This window comes from Saccopteryx bilineata, chromosome 2 (assembly GCF_036850765.1).
Source record: "Saccopteryx bilineata isolate mSacBil1 chromosome 2, mSacBil1_pri_phased_curated, whole genome shotgun sequence".
Taxonomy (NCBI): domain Eukaryota; kingdom Metazoa; phylum Chordata; class Mammalia; order Chiroptera; family Emballonuridae; genus Saccopteryx; species Saccopteryx bilineata.
The window spans coordinates 338,623,639-338,646,198 of NC_089491.1; the positions used below are offsets into that span (position 1 = coordinate 338,623,639).

The window sequence follows — 22,560 nt, forward strand, 5'->3', positions numbered from 1 at the left end:
ACATTACCCAAACAATCCTTTAGTACCCCAACCAGAGCCTTTTAATCCCAAGTCCTAGCTAGGTTTAGAGGCAACACATGACGCCTGCTGTTCTCAATATTCAGGGAGTTTCTGCCAAGCCTCTACTCAGACTCATGAACCCTGCCAAACAGGTAGGAGAGGTGCGGAGGGGAATTACGAGCAGACCTAACCCCCATCTTGGAGATGCAAGCCTAGGGTCAGAGAGTCAGTATCTGGGAAATAATTTGGACACAGCACAGAGCTCGGGGAACACATGTAGTGGGTGCCACTGTCTACCCCTGTCCCGGGGACCTTCCGCAGACCGCAGAGCCAAAGCAATGCTCACACAGGTGATGTTCTCCCGCCAACAGGAGATGCACAGCCTAAAATCTGAGTTGCCAGCTTCCCTTGTGTCTTTGTAAATGAACCTCAAAGCCCAGCCCTCTACCTTCAGGCTCCTAATCACATGGACAGGATGGGTTTGAGGTCAATTATCGGGGTGTGCTCCCCACCCAGATCCTTCTCCCTCCCGACAGGCATGTCACTATGGCTTCCGTTAGAACTCTAACAGCGCCTACTTGACTTGTCTTCCCCTCAAGGTGCACAGAGCCTGATAAGTTAACCTCCAACAATCTTCTCTTCCCAGAAGGTCACCGGCTATCATGGCTAACCTAGTCTGCCTGCCCTGGACATTCCAATTTGGGGGTGAGGAGTGGAACGAGGGACCCCAGTATCTTAATTGCATTTGGCACTGTGGTGCACCCAGTTCAGATGCCTTGGGGTGTTTTTGAACACAAGATTTCATGAAGACATCTTAAAGAATTATTCCAGAGAAAGACTGAACATATTGAATGAAATGAATGAAATGAAAATACAAGGTTTATGAAAGAGTTCTGCTAAGTGGCCTTTGTATCCTGATCAAGCATTGGAATCAGCAATGCCTGGTTCAGCCAAGGTAGTGGGTTGTCTAGGTGTGTGCCCAGGCGTGGGGACACGGGGACTGCCTAAAGCTCTAGTGATCCTAATGTGCAGACATGTGTGGGCACTTCCTGAGAAGGCAGCGCATCTGTAGGACTTTTTTTTTCAATGTTTCCTCTAAATAACAGATGTTACAATATGGGACCTTTTTCACTGTTATTTGGCACTCCCATTCCTTGGGGGTTGGTTCTCTAAGATTTGTTTTCTGTGGTCCTTGTTTTCTCTTCTGTCGTTGGAATCCACGTGCTGGGACTGGTCCAAAGCTGTGTGTTTGTATCAATTTCTCCTTGCTTTGTGCCATCTGCTCGACTCCTGGGGTAGCACAGCCTGACCTGCAGTCTCTGTCTACTGTAGGGGCTCACATTAACATTGAAGGGTCGATGTCTGATGCGCGGCTGTTTTCGTGCATGACCACAACATGTCAGTTAGGACGGAGTTGTTTTTATTGGACTTACTCATCGTTTTAAAACTTAATCATTCCAGCATTGTTGTTGGATCAATTTCAGATCCTCCCTCTCTCCAATTCTCGTTTTTGTTAGATTTTATTTGCAAGACATGCTCTTATAATGTCCCACAAGTGTCGACATGCTATGTATTAATTTTAGCTATTCATTTATGCCTCATCTTGTTCCAAATAGGACTTAAAGGGACCCAGAACTATGTTGTGATACAGTAAGGATCTGACACTCTATACTCAGACCCTCCCGTTTCATTTCCACCAGTCCTCCCCCCACCCCCATGGACCATTACAGAAGAAGCCAGTGTGAACACAGACAGATTGGGTTCTGGGAGCAAATCTCCGTGGCCACCCTCACAACACCCCACAGACAACATAAGCAGACTCTTCCTCCACCCTCCACCATCACATTCGTATGTTCAAGTCCAAAGAAGAGAAAACTCTCCACCATTCTCCTTTATAACCACAATTTGCATCTTTTCTAAGAAGAGATAAAATATCAGCATCTATAGTCTTAGGAATGTGTCTTCCAAATCTGCTAGGATTGATATTATGGGTTAGCAAAGCCACAGAAATGTGCACCCAGGGGTAATAATAATATCTAAGTTTACGTACTTTTAAAAAAAAAAAACGCATAGTGTTTTTATATTTTATCTCAAGAGTACTGCTTAGGCCTGACCAGGCGGTGGTGCAGTGGATAGAGCATCGGACTGGGATGCGGAGGACCCAGGTTCAAGACCCCGAGGTCGTCAGCTTGAGTGCAGGCTCATCTGGCTTGAGCAAAAAGCTCACCAGCTTGGACCCAAGGTCGCTGGCTCGAGCAACGGGTTACTCAGTCTGCTGAAGGCCCATGGTCAAGGTGCATATGAGAAAGCAATCAATGAACAACTAAGGTGTCAAAACGAAAAACTGATGATTGATGCTTCTCATCTCTCTGCATTCCTGTCTGTTTGTCCCTATCTGTCCCTCTCTCTCTGACTCTCTCTCTCTGTTCCTGTACAAAAAAAAAAGAGTACTGCTTAGTGGGCAGGGCAAGATGCATTGTCTGTTTGGGAGAAAACTGGTGCTGGGGCAGGGGTGCCAGTGACCTTGGTTAAGAACTCAGAACAACTTTAATGTCATTTAATAGAAAATGGTTAAATAAAATAGAACATAAATATGTATTCTAGTATATGGAATACTGAATGAGCATTTTTTTAAAAGTGCTGTTGCAGAAGTATGTGTATTGAAATGTAAAGATATTATAAGATATAATGCATTGTACAATTTATTTTATTTTTTTAGTGAGAGAAAAGAGAGAGAGAGGGAGAGACAGACAGGGATAGACAGACAAGAAGGAAGAGAGATGAGAAGCATCAACTTGTAGTTGTAACACATTAGTTGTTCATTGATTGTTTGTCATGTTCCTTGACCAGGGGGCTCCAGCCAAGCCAGTGACCCCTTGTTCAAGCCAGCAACCTTGGGCTTCAAGCCAGCGACCTGGGACTCAAGCCAGTGACCATGGGGTCACGTCTATGATCCCATGCTCAAGCCAGCAACCCCGCGCACAAAATGGTGAGCCCATGCTCAAGTCGGCAACCTCAGCGTTTCGAACCTGGGACCTCAGGATCCCAGACCAATGCTCTATCCACTGCTCCACTGCCTGGTAAGGCTGAACGTGTTTTCAAATGAGGGGGAAAGACTGTTTTCTATCCCAATTAATTATTTTTTAATTATTAAAAAAAGGAACAGATAGTGCAATACCTTGTGGATAGTACAATCATTTTTTTTTTTGGTGTGAAAAACAAATTTTCTGTCCCAGGCACTGAGCCAACTCCTTTATATACATTATCTAATTTAATTCTCAAGGCTTTGGAAAATATACTACAGTTTCTCTTCACAGAAACATGGGGATTCTGAGGAAATAAATGCAAATATTGTCCAGGGTAGAAAGGAGAGGGAGCCTTAAGTCTCTGCCAGGAAGGGCAATGTGTCTTGAGCACCCAGGAACCTGGGGGGGATGAACCCCAAGGAGGTTTGGGGTTGGGACACGTGGAGTTTGAGGGGCTTGTGAGTAATTGGGGAAGAGGTCAAAGTTGGGGACAGCAACATCTGGAGCTTTTTTGGCAGAATCCAACCTCACCTGCATCATCATTTCAATGGTCACTTCTTGAGCTGATACAATGAGTGGGCAAAGGATGGTGGCACAGGGACTTCCTCTGACATAGGTCAGGATGGGGGCAGAGCATCAGGAATATAGGACGGTGAATTCTTCTTGAATTAACAGAGTCACTGGATTGTAAGAAATCCTGGGTATTCGGAGTCCCCGCTACAGTCAACTACCTTGGGTTTGAACTGTGTAGGTTCACGTATGTGTGGACTTTTTTTTTTTTTTTCCCAATAAATACCGGCACTGTTTTCAATCTGTGGTTGGGAGTTTGTGGAAGCAAAGGGCCGACTGTATGCACTGATCTACACCATTTTGTACAGGGGACGTGAGCACCCACAAATGTTGGTATCTGTGGGGGTTCCTGGAACCAATCTTTCATGGATCCCAAGGAACTGCTGATGTAGTTAAATTTTGGATGAATCAAAAGTTATAGGTGGTGGCCCTGGCTGGTTGGCTCAGTGGTAGAGTGTCGGCCTGGCATGTGGGAGTCCCAGGTTCGATTCCCAGTCAGGGCACACAGGAGAAGCGCCCATCTGCTTCTCCACCCTTCTCCCTCTCCTTTCTCTCTGTCTGTCTCTTCCCCTTCTACATCCAAGGCTCCACTGGAGCAAAGTGGACTCGGGCTCTGAGGATGGCTCCATGGCCTCCGCCTCAGGTGCTTGAATGGCTCTGGTTGCAACGGAGCAATGGCCCAGATGAGTAGAGCATCACCCCCTCGTGGGCATGCTGGGTAGATCCCAGTCGGGCGCTTTCGGGAGTCTGTCTGTCTGCCTTCCTACTTCTTACTTCAGAAAAATAAATAAATAAAATAAATTAAAAAAGTTATAGGTGGATTTTCAATTACTCAGTGGGTCAGCACCCCTAATGCCCACATTGTTCAAGGGTCAGCTGTACTTTACCATTAGACAGAATGCACTTTGTTCGTCGTTTTACTGAGCTCCCTGCACCTAGGGAAGGCCTTGCTAAATTGTAGGGGAGCCCGTCACACAGGCCACGTTTTGGAATCTGTGGCATTTGTGGTATTTATCTCCTTGTTAAAAATTTATAATTTGCCTGGCCTTTGGTGGTCCAGTGGATAAAGCATTGACCTGGAATGCTGAAGTGGCCTATTCAAAGCCCTGGGCACATACAAGAAGCAATCAATGAACTAAAGTAAAGCAGCTATGAGTTGATACTTCTCAATCCCCTACCACTCTTTCTCCTCTCTCTGTAAAATCAATAAATAAAAATCTTTTAAAATTATTGTAATTCGTAATTTGTGATCTTTTTTTAACTTCTTTTATTGAATTTATTGGGGTGACATTGACTAATAAAATGGTATAGATTTCAAGTGTACAATAGAGGTTTCAAGCGTACCTGTATATTATTGTATTGTATTGTGTGTTGGCCACCCCAAACCAAGTCTCCTTCCATCACCATTCTTCCCCCTATACCCTCCTCTACCTTTCTTTAGGGATGATTCTCTTTGTGTACCTGATTTTGTATTTGTCACTTTTTTTTTCTTAATGAGGACCCCCAAATCCGTGCAAGCGTCAGGCAGCCCTTGGTCTGGGTACTAAATCAATGTTAAAAGAAGATACAAGACCAACAGATCTGACTAGAAAGGGTCCCTCCCTGGGAAGATGGTAACCCGGGGAGCCACTAGGTGGGGTTGTTGGCGTTCAGGTGGGGCAGGGACGGTGGAGGAGAATGTGCAGAGAGCATGTGTGGAAATAAGGAGGGGGAAGGCTCCAAAGACACATTTTCCAGGCTTCCTTCCCAGCTCTGCCCAGGCCAGCTCAGAGCAACAGGACTCCATTTTACTCAAACTGAGTTTACCAGCCTACATATAAATATAAAGGACTTAGTGGTTAAAAAAAAAAAAAGGAATTTCAGTTATTATACCAATTGATTATCTCAATGCTACTGTAAGGGAGCAGAGCAATGTCATCCTTGCCCTTATTTGACAGGTGCCAGACCACAGATCTGGTTCAGTGACTGTCTATTGTCTTTACACAGAACAGAATTCATCTTCTCTGCTTCACCAGGTAACCTTCCTGAATTGGAGCCACTGCATTTGTCATTCTGGTATGTCCAGGCCTGGGCATTTGGTTTATGCTATGCCAACCAGAGCTCTTCTCTGGATTTTTTTTTTTTTTGTATTTTTCTGAAGTTGGAAACGGGGAAGCAGTCAGACAGACTCCTGCATGCGCCCAACCCGGATCCACCCGGCATGCCCACCAGGGGGCAATGCTCTGCCCATCTGAGGCGTTGCTCTGCTGTGACCAGAGCCATTCCAGTGCCCGAGGCAGAGGCCATAAAGCCATCCTCAGTGCCTGGGCCAACTTTGCTCCAATGGAGCCTCGGCTGCGGGAGGGGAAGAGAAAGACAGAGAAGAAGGAGAGCGGGAGGGGTGGAGAAGCAGATGGGCGCTTCTCCTGTGTGCCCTGGCCAGGAATTGAACCCGGGACTCCTGCACGCCAGGCTGATGCTCTACCACTGAGCCAAACGGCCAGGGCCTCTTCTCTGGAATTTTAAAGTGTGAGGCCAACCAGAGCAGTACTTGCTCGCATGTGTGAGTGAGTGCCAGCAGCCCTGTCCACAGTCAGAGCAGGAAGCCCTGTGTGTGAGAACAGGTCCTGGCAGGATGATGGAGAGACAGCCCTACCCTCAGACTAGGAAAGGGGAGTCCCTGCACTTAGCCCAATGCTGTGGAGGGCCCCACTCTGGCTTCTTCTGGGGAGGCATCTACAGGGTCAAGGAGACATGCTTATGTGCCCCTCCTCTTTGAGTCCCAAGAATTTTCTGTCCAAATGGTCCCAAGTCTTTTCTAGACCCTCCTTGGGCCTCTTTCCCAAGTTTGTCCTGATGAAGACAGGTGTGCTCACCCCTAGGTCTGAAAGATGGCCAAGGAGTAGCTGTTTGGGGAATCTGGTGTATGCAAGGGTAGAAGTGTGCGGATGGAACTTGGATGTGCAGGTTGGGGTGTCCACACACATGCATGCATGAATACGTGTGATCTGAAGCAAAGCTCTAGGCAGAAATGGAATTGGGAAGACCCCAGACTGAGCCTTCCAAAGTAGAAATTTAAAGAGTCAGAGAACTCTAAATTCAAGCCTGGCCTTCCAGGTAAGATCACCAAGTTTGTAAGGTTGGTTTATAACTCTCATCCTGGATCTTGCCAGTATTAGGGGCAGGCCTGCATAAAGACAAGAAATGGAGAGAAAGTCCTGGTGGCACTTGAGTCCACGATTAGACATGTTCCTGATGTATGATGCACCTTGACTCTCTCTTGGCTTGATCTTATAAGTTAATAAAGAACACATTTCTGCCTAACCTAATCTGGATTCCTGTTACTTTAATTAAGAAACCTAGTTAAAATAGACAGTAAGTGTTGGAGCTAGGACTTGAACCCCAGCTCTGACTCAGCTCTGTGCTCATTCTATCATGCCCCATCAGCCTCCTAACCACCTTTCTCGCTACAATCCAAGCACAACTTGCTGATACCCTGACAGATAAAAGTCAGAACCCACAGGGAGCAGTTGTACCTACCTGATGCCTAAAAACACTTGCAGGAGAGTGCAGATGCCAGAGACGAAGAAAATGGTGCTGATGAGGTAGCTCTGGGTGAGGGGGTCATGCTGCAGACACAGGCCCTTGGCCAGGATGAGAGGCACTGCCACGAGCCCCCCCAGGGCTGTGAGGAAGTGCTGTGGGCAGAAGAGAGAGAATAGACAGGCAGGTACATGGTGTGGCCATCTGTTCCACCTTCATTCCCATTTCTACTGATGGAGGCAAGAGCTCCACCACTGGTCTCAGAAGGGCCTGGTCATGAGTGACAGGCAGAGGTCCAGGCAAGCAGTGGCAACTAGAAAGGCCTGGAAGCAAGAAGCAGGAAGCGAGCCAAAGGGTCTGGGGTCGAAGGGCAGGGCCCTAGTGCCAGGAACTGATATCCTGAGTAATAAATCACAGCAAGGACACAGTTCAGGTGGACATAGCAGGAACCATGGAGGAAGCTTTAAGAACAAGAACAAGGTGAGAGGCTCATTAGTAAAACAAGATATAAGGTAAGGGCAAGACCATTGACCAGGAAGACCTGAACACATTCTCCAGAAGTGATCATAGGTTGAGTCACAGACAGCCTTAGTGAATTTAAGAGGATTGAAATCATACCTTAAAGCAACTAGGAAAAGAGCATACGCAGCCCAAAGGTAGCAGAAGGAAGCAAATAACAAAAATCAGAGCAAAAATAAAGAAACCAGAAAAGCAACAAAAAAGATCAATGAAACTAAGATCTGTATTCTTGAAAAGACAAACAAGCCCTTATTTAAACTAGTGAAAAAAATAAAGAGAGAAAAACAACACAAAGAAATAAAATCTGAAATAAAAGAGGAGTTGTCCTGGCTGGGTTAGAGCATCATCCCAATAGAACAATGTTGCAGGTTCAATCCCCAGTCAGGGCACATGCAAGAGTCAACCAATGAATGCATGAATAGGTAAAACAGTAGATTGATCTCTCTTTCTCTCTCTCTCCTTCCTGCCTCTCTAAAATCAATAAAAATAAATAAATAAATAAATAAATAAATAAATAAATAAATAATTTTAAAAAGAAATTAAAGAGGAATAATTACAACTGATACAATACAGGTACAAAGATCCATAAGACACAAATTGGATAACCTAAAAAGAATAGATAAATCCCTACAAACATTCAACTTACCAAGTCTGAGTCATGAAGAAACAGAACATCTGAACAGACCAATAACAAGTGAGAAGTTTGAATCAATATACAAAACCCTCCCAACAAAGAAAAACCCAGAACCACATCATTTCACTAGTGAATTCTACAAGTTTTAAGGAAGAATTAATACCATTTCTTTTCAAACTCTTCCAAAAAAATTGAAGAGGAGGGGACACTCCCAAACTCATTTCATGAGTCTATCCTATAACCCTGATATTAAAGCCAGACCACAGGTTAACATCCTTGATGAAGATAGGTGCAAAACTCAACAAAACCCTAGTGGACGAAGTTGAATGTTACATTAAAAGGAGCATATACCATGACCAAGTGAGATTTATCTCTGGGAGGCAAGGATGGTTCAACATACATAAATCAATATATATGATATACTACATTAATAAAAATAAAGGCTAAAAATCATATGATTATCTCAATAGATGCAGAAAAGCATTTGACAAAATTCAACATCCTTTCATGATAAAAATATCTACATTAACCATTGTATTGGCTCATAATATTTTAAAAATAAGTATGACATTTGGTCTTCTTAATGTATTTAAAAGCACAAAGAAAAAAACAGAAATGTATATGCCATCCCCAATATTCCACATGTAAGAGTTTATAAAATTAAAAGAAACACATCTATGAAATTAGAAAATTCATGTTATAAAAAGTGAATGTTGAAAGCTACCCTCCTTTTCCTAGTTCTTCTTCCTTTATTAGTTTCTTGTGATTCCTTCAAAACATACAAAAATATTTATTTTTATCATCCTCTCTTTTGTTTGTTTTTAACACAAAAAAGACCACACTATACATAGTTATTTATTTTGCTTTTTTACTTAATATATCTTGGAGAATGTTTCGTAACTTCAGGGCAAATATATATTTCTCTTTTAAACAGCTGCAGAAAAAAAGTTATTTGTTAGCTTGTATCACAATTTATTGAACAGGCTCCCTATGATGAATATTTTGGTTGTTTCTTGGGCTTTGTTTGTTTGTTATGTGATTTTGATTTTGATTTTGCTATCATTAATAATGCTATAAGAATATCTTTGTACTTATCATAACAAATCTTACCAGCATATCCTCAGAGAAATTCTTAAGCATTAGAGACTGGGTTAATGGTTTTGAATGTTTCCCATGTTGATTGAAATCACCAAATTGTCATCTAGGAAGGTTGTACCAAATAACATTCTAACAAATGTGTTCAAGAGAGACATTTCCCCCAAATTTCCCAAGCATTGGTTATCAAACATTTTAGCTGTTGCCAATCAAATAAATTAATATCGGTTTCCTTAAAAATAAAATGTCCCAATAAGTATCATACTGTAACCTATCAGTTCAGCATGAGAGAGAATCCTCCTTAATTCCTTCTTCTACTCCCAAACTCCTGGACAGAAAGAGAGACCAAAGTAGCCTTGTGTTCCCCTGGAGGTCAACTACACAATAGACAAGACCCACAACTCAAGAGTGGATCTTGACTGATTTTACCTGGGTGTGTGTTGATGGGGCTTTTGAGGCAGACTCTCTTTGGACCCAGTGTTTGCTGGGTGGCATTACCTGTATCCCCAAGAAGATGCAAAGGTACCATGGTGGGATGTCCAGGATGCCATAGACCAGGTGGCTGCCGCTCGGACTCCTGGACTGGTCCTTCTTCTTCCTGCCTTGGCCATCATCATGGAAGATGACCACGCCATCACCCCTCTGCTGGGAACAAGAGAAGGACACATCTGGGCATTTTGAAAGGAATCGAGTGAACTTGCTGATTTCAACTGTACATACAGACGGATGGCCATCCAGGGGCAAGAGTCAATGAGACAGGGATAACTGTTGTCCAGCTTGGGATTTCTCCCAACTCAAAAGACAAATGATTTTCGGTATTCTACCTCTGTGGTAGGGCCTCCATGTGAAGTCTGGGGCCGTGCAAATGGAGGAGGTGCCGTGCCCAGAGTCCTGGCAGAGAAGCAGCTTTGTGCAGGAGGGGATGAGGGTCAACTCCAAGGTCAGAAAATGGCAGGTTTTCCTCCCAGCCAGTCAGGAAACTGGGGATCCTGGCCCCAGAATGGTGTAACCCAGATTTGTGGGTGGCACCTGACTCATAGCCCTGGGTCTCATTAGGGCTACAACCCCAGGTGGTGTGGCGGGTGGGGCTCTTCCCTCGGCAGTGGGCAGAAAAAAGAGCAGAGGGTCTCCACTCAGTTCCCCCTGTTATTTTCAGGTGGCCAAAATAGGTTAGAGAGGTGATAGGGCTCAAGGATTAACTAGAGAGGCCTCCAGCTGGGTTTCCCTGACTTTCCTCCTCTGGGCCTCAGGTTTCCCATCTGTAAAACGGGAACAGAACATAAAGTGCCTGGGGCATTTTGGTCAGGCAGTAAATATCAGTTTGGTCTCCCTCCTCTGCCCTCCACTCTCTTTTGTTTTGTTTTGATTTAGGAAAGGGCTTCCATACAAAGAAACTAACCCTGAGAAACCTGGAAAAGGAACATTTCAATCCAACAGAGACCAATCTGTGAGTAAAGGTAAAGCAGAGAACGTCCCTCCTCGTCCTCTCCCTCTGTGACTCATTCACAGAGGTCAGCACTCAGGGAGGAATCTCCACCCCCAGTGATGGCGAGGTCTGAGCACAGCTGCCCCTCTTGTCTGGTCACCTAAAATCTTTTTTAATTTAATTTTTATTTGTTTAGATTGTATTTATTGATTTTAGAGGGAGGAGACAGAGAGGGAAGGGAGGGAGCAAAGCGTAGTAGTTGCTTCTAGTTGCTTCTCGTATGTGCCTTGACTTGGGGTTTTGAACCCGCAACATCAGGACGCTATGCTGGGACCCCACCCCCACCCCCGTCCCCTTCCCCCTCTCATACCAGCACTCACCAAGGGGTCTGGGCACTCAGAGCTGGTGGTGGCAGAGTTCATGGCCACTTGGGGTCTTTCCCTTCGGGTGCCCTCTCAGGATGACAAAAAAGTGAAGCCACTCTAGTAGAGAAAGATTAACTTCTCAATGCCTGCTGAAATAGGAAGAGAAAGACAGAGATCCCCAGCTGGGTGTGGAGAGGGTGGGGCCTGCAAGCCCCACCTACTGAGGGATAACAGTCCCACCCCACTCCAGCCCGCTCCCTCTCTGGTCACTGCAGGGGACCAAAGTGCACTCTGTCGCAGCAGACAGTTCATCTTTGACAAGTTGGGGTTATTGTAGAGAAGTTAATGATCCCCCATGGCACAAGGAAACAAAGCAGGATATATAACCTCTTTGGGGAAGGCAGGAGTGCATTTTCCGGAAGGTTCCAGCGGGCAGGAGATGAGGGGGGTGGATGAAGGTGAGGCCCTAGGCAGAAGTGAGAGACTTTTCAGTTTTCGAAAGCTGATTCCTAGTGACTAACTGAGCCGGAATGAAGGCATTGCGAAATTGCCCAATGGGCCTGGCCCCTGAGATGCATTAATAAAGTCATTAATGAGGAAGAGGGTATTGCTGTTGACCTGGAAGCAGCTGATAAAGCTCATGGGTGGGGCAAAGGCCTCCAGTGACACCTGAGGGAAAGAATGCCTTTAATCCTTGACACCCAGCAATGTCTAATCACCCACTTTTAGAAAAAGGAATCCAGGGAGGTGTAATCCTGGGTCTTAGTTGAGACAGGCACTTGAAAGGCTCTATTCAAAAACTCTTGATAAAATCCCATTCCATAAAATTCAAAGCAAGCCAAGTGCCAGTTATTCAGGATGGTGGGTTGTTCTAGAATGGGCGGTCCTGAGTCTCATTGTTCGGGAAACACTTGGCAGACACACACAGGCATCAGTGGGAGTTGGTCCAAGAGAAAGCACTGAACAACACAATGAGGAGACCATTGGCCGAGGAGGGGGGGGGGGGTCATACCTGCTTCAGGCTGGGACAGAAAGGCGAAGGTCAGAAGAGAGGCAGGGTCACCAAGCCGCTCCCCTTTCCTGAGCACGTCACTGTGTACACACTGCATTCCAACTTCTTTAGATGATCTTAGTTCATGTTCACAACAGACTAGCATTCACAGCCTTAGTTTGCAGATGGAGAGATTCACAGTTGGATAGGTTAAGCCGTTGGCCCAAGGTTCACAGCAAATGCAGGAACTGAAACTCAAATCCAGACAGTCTGGTTCTACAGCCCACAGGGGTCATGGAGGTGCCACTTGGAGACCACAGACCACGTGGGTCTGAAGATGGGAAGGATGAGGCTCCAGGGGAGACGGCCCAGAGAGCGTGGCCACAGAGGAGGCTTCCTCCTGCTCTCCGTCAGTGAAAACACTGATCCTCCACAAACAGTGCCCAGGGGGCCCCAAGTTGGCCTCAGAAGTGAGCGGGGTGGCTTCACTCCAGGACGGCCTGGACTCCTGCCTCTGAACACACTCAATGTGTAAGCTGGATGCATTACAAGGTGAGGACAAAGAGCAGGTGCCCGCATTCACATGGGTCTCTGCAGTGAGCTGCCCAGGCTTTGTTACCATGACGCCGGGCTGGTGTGGGTCAGAATGGGGGCTGCCTCCACAGCACACTGCTGCCCCCAACCTCACAGACCTGCGGGCACGGGCAAAGCTGGCTTCACCTGGGCATCGCTACTCCCTGTCACTTTCTGAGGTAATATGAAAGGAGACTTCTCAGAGACTCTGCCCTTTCAGGGTCTTGCCTTTTCTGGTGCTGCCTTCCTTGCTGTTTGTCTAGGCGTACAATTTTTATTTATTTGTTTGTTTGTATTAATTTTAGAGAGAGAGAGAGAAACATCTACTTGCCATTCCACTTACTTATGCATTCATTGGTTGATTCCTATAAATGCCCTGACTGGGGATCAAACCCATAACCTTGGCATATTGGGATGATGCTCCAATCAACAGGGAAATGATTTAAAGGCCACTGGTCTTTAAGAGGCTTCATTCAAATGAATACCTGATTTCACACACTCTTGACATGGAATGACAGGAAACCAACATTAGCCACAGAGGGTAGGACTTTCTACAGTTTTTTGAGCCCTGACTTGTTTCTCAGTCATAGGATTTTAGGTTGTGATTTGCAAAATATTATTTTCCCCAGTTTTGATATGTACAGCTTGGGAAAGCAGCCTCAAGTGGATTGTGGCATTTGATTTATGACTTCATGGTCTAAATAATCCCCATAGTCATGCTTAATGGAATTTGTTTATAAAACAGAGGTTGGCAGACTCACAGGTCCTGTCTGGCCCATTGCCTGTTCATGCGAATAGAGTTTTACAGGAATATGCCCATGCCCACTTGTCTCCATGGTCCCCAGAGCTGCTTTGCGTCACAATGGTTGAATACTTGTGACAGGTCCACAAAGCCCAAGATAATTTATTATCTGACCCATTACAGAAAAAGTCTGCTCACTCCTGTTCTGGAACACTAGTCCAAAGACTCATGTTTAAAAAAAAACAACACTCATTTTGAGAAGTCTCCAGCATATCATTTTCATTGCACAATGTCAGTATGATTTTTAAATACATAAATGTAAACAAAGTATAAGTCTTTTTTTTTTTTTAACCTCATTTTCTCCCCTTCGGTTGCTACCAGTCTTTGCTTTTCTCTTCAGAGCCTGACGTAGTACAAGCATCTGTTTGGGTTTACTCTTGCGGTGCACAGACGTGACTCGGGGCCTAACAGGGACAGTCACGCAGGCAATTTGCCATTCATAATCTTGTTCCTCTGCTCTTGTGGAACTCTCTGCTTCTGCAAACCCTTCCGCTTGCCTCTGTGCCTCAGTGTCCAAGTCTGACTGTTGAACAAGCAGGGCCCACGGAAACATGTCCAGGTGGGGTCCCAGGAGCCAGGGCTGGACACATGGATGGGATGAAACTGACCCAAGGGCTGCGGAGGAGTTGTGGAGCCAAGATCTGAAACCAGCTTGGGGAGAGGAAGGTTGAAAACCACTTCTCTGATATCATCCGGCAGACTGCACATCTGGGGAACAGGTTGCCCTAATTCCTCAGCTGCTCCCAGCTGCCCCTTCTCAAGCAGGAACCGGTCCTGCAGCCAGTGTCATCTTTGTGACTGGGGCTCTTCCTTATATTGCTCTGGCTCCCCATGCCAGGCCAGTGAGGCTTAGAGTGGAAGGTGGGGCTTCAGCAGTTTCGACCCTCCTGGCTTCTGCACATCCTCTTCACTCCAGTGGCTCCTCTTTGTGAATTCACTGAGAGGTTTGGGAGCCCAGGGCCGAAGAAGACCTTCTAAGATCTGTGCTATTGACTGAATATTTGTGCCCCCTGCCAAATTCCTATATTAATCCTAAAGTCCAATGTGATCTGATTTGGAGGTGGGGCCTTCGGGCATAATATGGGCGGAACCCTCGTAAATGAAATTAATGCCAGTTATCAAATTGACCCCAGAGAGCTCCCTTGTCCCTTCTGCCATGTGAGGACACGACAAGAAGTCTGTGAAGCAGGAAGCAGGTCCTGACCAGACTCTGACTCTACCAGAACCTCGATCTTGAACTTCCCAGACTCTAGAACTGTGAGAAATAACTGCTTGTCATTCAAGCCACCCCTGTCTATGGCCCCAAAAGACTAAGACAGTCTGGCAGGTGCAAAGTCCCCTGTGAATAGTTTCATAAGAAGAGAAGAATGGTTTTGGCCTCCTGCCTTTCCTTCGTCCAATCCCTTTCAATAGGAGTTTGACCTGAATATTTTTGGCAAGAAATCGACTTTCTCTTCAGTCACCTCTAAGAGGGCCGAGCAGCACTGGGGCTTGTGGCGCACACTCATGATGCTTCTCCCGAGGACCACGCAAGGTACCCATCACGGCGGGTTCCTGCCCAGCTCTGACAGTGACCCACATGTCCTCAGTCCTCTGCTGAGTACCACCCTGACAAGATGTCAAAGGCTGATTTCGGGGCCCAAGCATGTAAATGTCTCATACCCCTATTTTGCCTCCACCTTCTTGCAGAGAGATTTTCTTACTGGGAAGTAGAATTCTAGATTTTGAGAGCTGGAAGAAACTATAGAAGAAGTTAATGTCCAGAGAGCCCTGGCCTGATAGCTCAATTAGTTAGAGCATTGTCCCGTATGCAAAGGTTGTGAGTTTGATCCCTGGTCAGGGCACATAGAGGAAAAGACTGATGTTTCTGTCTCTTTCTCTCCCTTCATCTCTCTCTAAAATTAATAATTTTTTTAAAAAAAGCAAAGAAAGAAACTAATGTCCAGAGTAGAAGGGGACCTGCATGTTCCACACTCCTCATCTCAGTTAATGACACCAACGTCCACCAAACACCCACGCCAGAGCTCAGTCCGCCATGTGTGATTCTTCCCACATTCTGCTCACCTCACCTCCTGAGTATATCATGGGGGTCTCCAGTTCCCACTCATGGTAGCAACTGTATTAACTTCACCTAAGCCACCTTCGTTGTTCCTCTCTCTATTCTACAATGGCTTCCTTATGATTTTGCGCACAGCACTCTGGATAAACTCAAAACACAAACCATGTCTTTCCCCTTTTTAAAACTCACCCTGGTCCTGGCCGGTTGGCTTAGTGGTAGAGTGTCGGCCTGGCGTGCGGAAGTCCCGGGTTCGATTCCCAGCCAGGGCACACAGGAGAAGCGCCCATCTGCTTCTCCACCCCTCCCCCTCTCCTTCCTCTCTGTCTCTCTCTTCCCCTCCCGCAGCCAAGGCTCCATTGGAGCAAAAGATGGCCCAGGCGCTGAGGATGGCTCTGTGGCCTCTGCCCCAGGCGCTAGAGTGGCTCTGGTCGCGACAGAGCGATGCCCCAGATGGGCAGAGCATCACCCCCTGGTGGGCGTGCCGGGTGGATCCCGGTCGGGCGCATGCGGGAGTCTGTCTGACTGCCTCCCCGTTTCCAGCTTCAGAAAAAAAAAATACAAAAAAAACCAAAAAACAAAAAAAACCCTCACTCTGACTGCCTGTGCCCTGAGGAGACCGTTAGAACCTGTAGTTAGCGAAGCCTGTGATGACCTTCACAGTTGGCCCCTCTGAGTCCTCTTGCTCACCACCCCCTCAGGAGGCATTCCACAAATAGCAGTCGGATTTAATCATATTATCCAAATGTATTCAGCACGTCTCACTCATTAACTTGTGACTGAACTCTTGGGCCAGCTCTTTGTCCAGAAAGAGGTAGATTTTAAAACCCTACTCCTACTGTCCAAGATTCCGGCTATACAACAACAGGAGATGTCCCAGGGAGAGGGCCGGTCCCAATTTCCTCTCCTGGAGCCCTGGATTCACAATCGCTTGCTGGCCAGATGCCCAAGGCAGGGGACACTGCTGCCACTGCCTCAGGGTGGAAGCACAGGGCTGGCTTTTCTCTACAACTTTAGAAATGTTATCTCCATTTTGGAGGGTTACACAGCCCTTTAGAAAAGGGCATAACTTAACAAAGGTCTTTGGTCTCTGTTCTGGTTTTTAAATAGACCCAGGATTGTGCTTTCATTCTGGTATGGGGAGGCCAGCAGATCAGGAAATGACTACCATTGAGAAGGTAGTTTGTTGAGTGCACAGAGGGCCGGCCACTTCCTCCCACTTTCTCCGGTCTCTGGCGCTCTCCGCAGCTCCCACCCACAACATCATCAGGAAGGCCCGCACTTGGTCTACCTGACCTGGCTGGGATGTACCCTCATTACTCCCACACATCGACATTGACTCAGACACAGATGTTGGCAATGACTCAGAGTTACAGGCTGAGCAGAAGCCAACGGCTGACGCAGAGTCAACCACTGACCTCTACCTCACTGGTAATGTAACATCAATCACTGACATTTATTTGAGGAACATCCAGGCTTTGGAGTTGTCTACTGATGTGGAATCTAACGTCCCCAACTTTGTGAAAGAAGTCACTGAGGAAGCCATAGCAAACTGGTGATTATTCAGAAGAGCCTAGGACTGGAGCATCAGATGACCCCAGCACCTCCACAGAGAGCAATGGGTTCATCTCAGCCCTTGCTTTAAAATGAAGCGTATTCTCCATGGGCTGTGATCTTTATCCTGCTGACCACAACTTTCTAAGGAGCTTCTCAGCTTCTGAATCAACCTGCTACTCCATTATAGGAGTCTGAATAATTGTAAAAGACTAGTGAGCCTTAGGCTGTACCTAGCTGAGGATAAACACAGTGGAGACAATTGTCCCCAGACAGAGGAGGTGCATTTCTTAACCATGTTCCATTTAATATGGGATCAATAAATGTTCGTTTGAAATTAAAAAAAGAAAAAGAAAAAGAAAAAAGAGAGCTTGCTACTCACAGTTCCCAAGAGGAGGCAGAGTAGGCCACGTGGGGCCACACAGCAGAGCACCAGTCAGGAGGAAGACAGAGCGAAGGGGTGCTGGAGAAGAGCTTTCTTGTTATTTTTGCAGGGAGGAATGACCGAGGCAGGGTCAGTAGCTGAACAGGTCTAGGGCTGGCTGGGCTGAATAGTTCTTGCTGTCCCTGTTTGTCTGGTAACTGGCCCTGAGATGATTATGGCAGGGGGATTGTGGTTTGGCCAGATTAAAGAGGGGGTGGAGGGTAGGGCTCAGGATTGGGTTGTTTGCATATGAAAAGCGGTGCTCACAGGGGAGTCCTTTACAACCTCGACTAGCCTTGGGAGCCCTGGTCTGTCCCTGGTCAGGAGCCTCAAACACCAGAGCACCACGAATACAGGAAATAGCCCTGACCAGGTAGCTTGGTTGGGTTGGTTAGAGCTTCATTCTAATGCAAGTTTGGGGGTTTAATCTCCAATCAGGGCATATACAGAAGCTGATCAATGTCTCTCTCTCTCTCTCTCTCTCTCTCTCTCTCTCCTCTTCCCTCTCTCTCAAAATTTATAAACTCTTTTAAAAAAAGAGTACAGAGAATAACTACCAATCTGTATTTCTCAGTCCCTCTACCTTTTTCACCAGGTCCTCCTCCCCGCTGGCCACCATCAGTCTGTGCTCTGTCTCTCTGGGTCCGCTTCTGTTTGGTTTGTTCATTTATTTTGTTCGTTAGTTGCCACATGTAAATGCAATCATATGGTACTTTCTCTGTCTGACTTATTTCACTTAGCATGATACATTCTAGGTCCATCCACGCTGTCCCAATTGGTAAGAATTTTGTTCTTTTTATGGCTAAGTAATAATCGATTGTATATTTGTGCCACAGCTTTCTATCCACTGGTCTACTGATAGTACCAGTTGGGTGCTGGAGGTGTCAGGCAGACATTTTGTAAAGTATATGATTGTCTCCTCACTAATACAAAATAACACTGAATGTAAACTGTAATTGAAAAAAAAATAATTAAAAACAAGGAAAAGAGTAAAAACAATATAGAAAATATGAAAACATAGTTAACACAATGTTAGATGGAGAGGTTTTGATTTCTCACGAGCACATTGCTCACCAGAGCCACCACCCAGGGTCCTCCGTTTGCATCATCCCCTTTGTAACCACCTCAGTAGTCCCTGCTTCCACAAAGAGGGGTCCAGGGGTCACCTGGCCCATGGTGTCACAGTGGATAGAGCATCAACCTGGAATGCTGAGGTCGCCAGATTGAGACCCTGGGCTTGCCCGGTCAGTGAACATACAACAAGCAAGCAATGAACAACTAAAATGAAGTAATTATAACTTGATATTTCTAGGCTCACCCCTCTGTAAAATCAATAAATAAAATCTTTTTTAAAAAGGGGGAGTGTCCATGGAAAATGGCAAAGGAAGACATCTGGGAGAGAAAAATGGGAGTGTTTAACAAAACCTTTCCTTGTCATTCTTTCTAAATAAGCTGCACAACTTGGCAGGAAAAATAAACTGAGACTGAAGGGAGACGGAAGGGAGAGAGGCTGCCAGAGACCTCAGAGGAGGGAAGTGGAGGCAAGAGTTGAGCTTGTGGGAGGTCCCTGCAGCTGAGTCACCCACTTCTCAGTTGCTTGGCTTTTGTTCTGTGGATCCAATGTGACAGTGGCAAAGGTCAGTCCCTACTGATGTCTGCTTAGGGCTGGGAAGAGGGACGCAGCCGCTCATATCAGAGCAGCAGCACGGGTCAGGCGTAGTCTTGGGTTTGTGGAGAGGAAGACATCAAAGGGTTGGGGAAACAGCTCTGGAAGGAGAAAGGGGAGAGGGAGCAGAAGGAGGGAGACACTCAGCTCCTGGCATCTGGAAAGTGCAGTGATCAGTACCTTCCTGCATGGAACTCAGACATCTATTCTAGTCAGTGGAGTATCTCGTGGAAGCTTCTTTGCAGGAGACTTGCAAACAGCAGCATGAGTCCATACCCTCCTCCTGGTGTAGCAAGAAAGCTTTACCCAGTGGAGGTTATTAGACACTCAGACAACTTTATCAGAGGAAAGAGAATTTATTAGAAGCCGGTGGAGCATGTGGGACAAACAACCCAAAGCACAAGTTCCCTGAGATAGATCTTCTTACAGGTGATACACCTTTTACAGAATACATATGTCCATGCAAGGGGCTCATGATTCCTTTGTCCAGAGCAGGGGTAGTCAACCTTTTTATACTTACCTCCCACTTTTGTATCTCTGTTAGTAGTAAAATTTTCTAACCACCTACCGGTTCCACAGTAATGGTGATTTATAAAGTAGGGAAGTAACTTTACTTCAGAAAATTTATAAAGCAGAGTTACAGCAAGGTAAAGCATATAATAATAATTACTTACCAAGTATTTTATGTCGGATTTTTACTAAGTTTGGCAGAATAAATCTTTATAAAACAACTTACTATAGTTAAATCTATCTTTTTATTTATACTTTGGTTCCTCTGCCACTGCCCATTATGAAAGCTGGAACGCCCACTAGTGGGCGGTAGGGACCAGGTTGACTACCACTGGTCCGGAGGTATACATCACTCTCAAGACTCCAGGAGGGGAGAGTGAGTATCAGTGGGGTCAGCAAGGGAGAAGGGGTTTCCAGACCACTGGTCTCAGCTATATACAAGAAGCTGCTCCAGGCAACCTTTCAGAGAATTATAGGATGTAGTTAATCCATAACTAGCTGACTCAGTTACCCCTGCAGGCTCCTTTCCTTTGCATTCTTCTTGTCTCTTCCTTCTCAGGGAAGAGGGGAGCCTGCCCTACCTTCCTCACTGGAACTGTCTTATTTAAGTTTTGGTGACATGCTTTCTTCCATAACTGTTTCCTGGCATAAAGATAGGGAAGATGCTTCACTGAACTCAAGCCTGGTCAGTGGAAGATGACACAGATCTGTATTCGAACGTGGGGACAGTGAGGTCCAGACAGTGACTCATTGAGATCATTGCAGATGTTCTGTAATAGAATCCCTCCAGTGGTTTTCTACTTGCAAACATAATTTCTGCAGTGCTGGAAGGTTTTTCTTTCTCTCTCTTTTTTTTCCTTCTTTTCTGAGTAAGAGGAGGGGAGATAGACACTCCCACATGCGCCAGACCAGGATCCAGGATCCACCCAGCAACCCCTGTCTGGGGCCTATGGTCTGCCCCTTCGAGACCATGCTTGCAACCCAGCTATTTTTAGTGCCTGAGGCGGAGACTCCACAAAGCCATCCTTAGCACCTGGGGCTGATGTGCTTGAGCCACTTGGGCCATGACTGCAGGAGGAGAAGAAGGACGGAAAGAGAAGGGGAGGGTAAGGGGTGGAGAAGCTGATGGTCACTTCTCCTGTGTGCCCTGACCAGGACTTGAACCCAGGACATCCACATGCCAGGCCAACGCTCTACCACTGGGCCAACAGGCCAGGACTTGGAAGGTTTTTCTTTACGGCATTCACTCTTGTAATTCCCGCTGCTCCTCCGAGTCACTCTAAAGAACTTCAGTGCCCAGGCTGCTGCTCTGCATCATCAAGACAGGCTCAGGACACTCTTTGGGCTCCAGGTTATGTTTTGGGGGCTGAGTGGGATGTCAGCAGCACAGCACTGACCTGTCCATGAGGGTCGACACTGCAGTCTGGAGTCCCACAGGGTGAGCACGCAGCCACCAACACATTGTGAGCCTCCTCGACGCACATGAGCAGTTCCAAGGGCTCTACTCCTCAGCTCTTCTGCAGTGTGGGTCCCAGGGAGTCCTGAGCACTCTGAGGATGGCTTTCCCCAGCCCTGAGGGCCTCCTCCGTCAGCGGTGCGTCCACCTTCTCCACCGGGAGCTTCCTTCCAGAGAGGGTGCCAAGGAGCCGTTCTGTGTAAGCTCCAGGCCTGGAGTCTGAAAGCCCCAAAGCCTGGGCACCCGAGTACACCCCGGCCCTGTGGGTGGAGGGGCCCTGGGGATGCATGGAGGAGCCCGTACCCAACTCTCAGCTCAGATTTTTGCAGAGGGTGCTGTGGGGGTGACAGGGAGACACTCGGGCTGGGGGAGCCCTGGCTGCAGGGAACAGCTGCAAGCAGGGAGTTCCATCAGAGAGCCTCCCGCCACCCCAGTCTTACCGTAACCCAGGTCAAGCACGGCCACTGTGTGGTAAGTAGCACTGGAGGATTAATATCTACTCTTGGGCTCCCAGCCAGCATTCCAGGTAATTCCCCTCGTGAAGCTGGGGGAGGTGGAGGGGCCTCTTTGTTTTATCACCTTGCAGCCTGCAGGAGCTTTGTGTGATGGTGACACCCAGTGGAGACACGGACACCAGCTCCCTTCTCCCTAGAGGCAGTAATTGGCCTGCCTTGTGCTGCCCCTGAAGATCCCCAACAGATCCCATCTTCCCGGGACTGGGCGTTGAGTGCTGTCCATGGTGCTGACACCCGACAGTAGGCAGAAGGGCACGCCGAATGGACGGAGAGGCCTGAGAGCTGACAGCTGCCGCCCCACGAGCCTCAAGGCCGCGGCTCACACAGTCGCTTACCACACAGGACTTACTAACTCTCACTATCTTGCTTCTGAAGGGAAGCAAATTTAGAAAGAGACTGTCCTAAGGAGGCTGAGTTCACAGAAAGGACTGAGGAGGAACTGGGTGACTCTGTCCCTAGACATCTTTAGAAAGACAGGCTGCCTGCCATTGAATAGCAATTGGGGGAACAGCATGACCCATATTTGCAGGGCCTAGGACACAAGTACCCACAGAGGCCTACATCCATGTGTCTACTTGTTGAAAAGTTACAAATCAAGCTAACAAACTGAATAAACATGTCTTACCATCCTGCCTGGGTGCATGCCCTACATAAGCACTTAGTAACCGCCGGTGTGCATTTCGAATTCTCTGACTCCTGGGGGGCCTGTGCTTAAAAGCAGTGGACCGACCCCCACTCCCCTCACCCTCAGCTCTTTCCCAGACTGTGGGAGCCCTGGGTGCCTGTGAGTGGACACCTGTCCATATATCCTCGCTCTACTCACCCCGCCCCAGGAGCAGTGGCTCCTGGCCACTCT

The 22,560-nt window shown here is 46.9% G+C and overlaps 1 protein-coding gene and 1 long non-coding RNA gene across 4 annotated transcripts in view; one reads left to right on the forward strand and one right to left on the reverse strand.

Annotated features, from left to right (window-relative positions):
- Window positions 1–12,262, reverse strand: part of LOC136326431 (solute carrier family 23 member 1-like) — a 28,060-nt gene extending 15,798 nt beyond the window's left edge. Inside the window, exons 1-5 of one of the 3 annotated variants that reach the window (XM_066262349.1) lie at window positions 12,170–12,259; window positions 11,545–11,623; window positions 11,173–11,274; window positions 9,865–10,011; window positions 7,116–7,273 (exon numbers count right to left, since the gene is read on the reverse strand). In XM_066262349.1, the coding sequence (XP_066118446.1) occupies window positions 7,116–7,273; window positions 9,865–10,011; window positions 11,173–11,214 (347 nt within the window). In that variant the 5' untranslated portion in view covers window positions 11,215–11,274; window positions 11,545–11,623; window positions 12,170–12,259. Of the gene's footprint in view, window positions 1–7,115; window positions 7,274–9,864; window positions 10,012–11,172; window positions 11,307–11,544; window positions 11,624–12,169 lie in introns of all 3 variants that reach the window. The other 2 variants (XM_066262350.1, XM_066262347.1) reach the window with 2 other exon arrangements.
- Window positions 12,263–12,315: 53 nt separating this feature from the next.
- LOC136326433 (uncharacterized) lies at window positions 12,316–22,336 on the forward strand. The gene is made up of 2 exons (XR_010729450.1): window positions 12,316–12,700; window positions 20,889–22,336. It is a non-coding gene; the product is annotated as an uncharacterized lncRNA (long non-coding RNA).
- The last annotated feature ends 224 nt before the right edge of the window (window positions 22,337–22,560 follow it).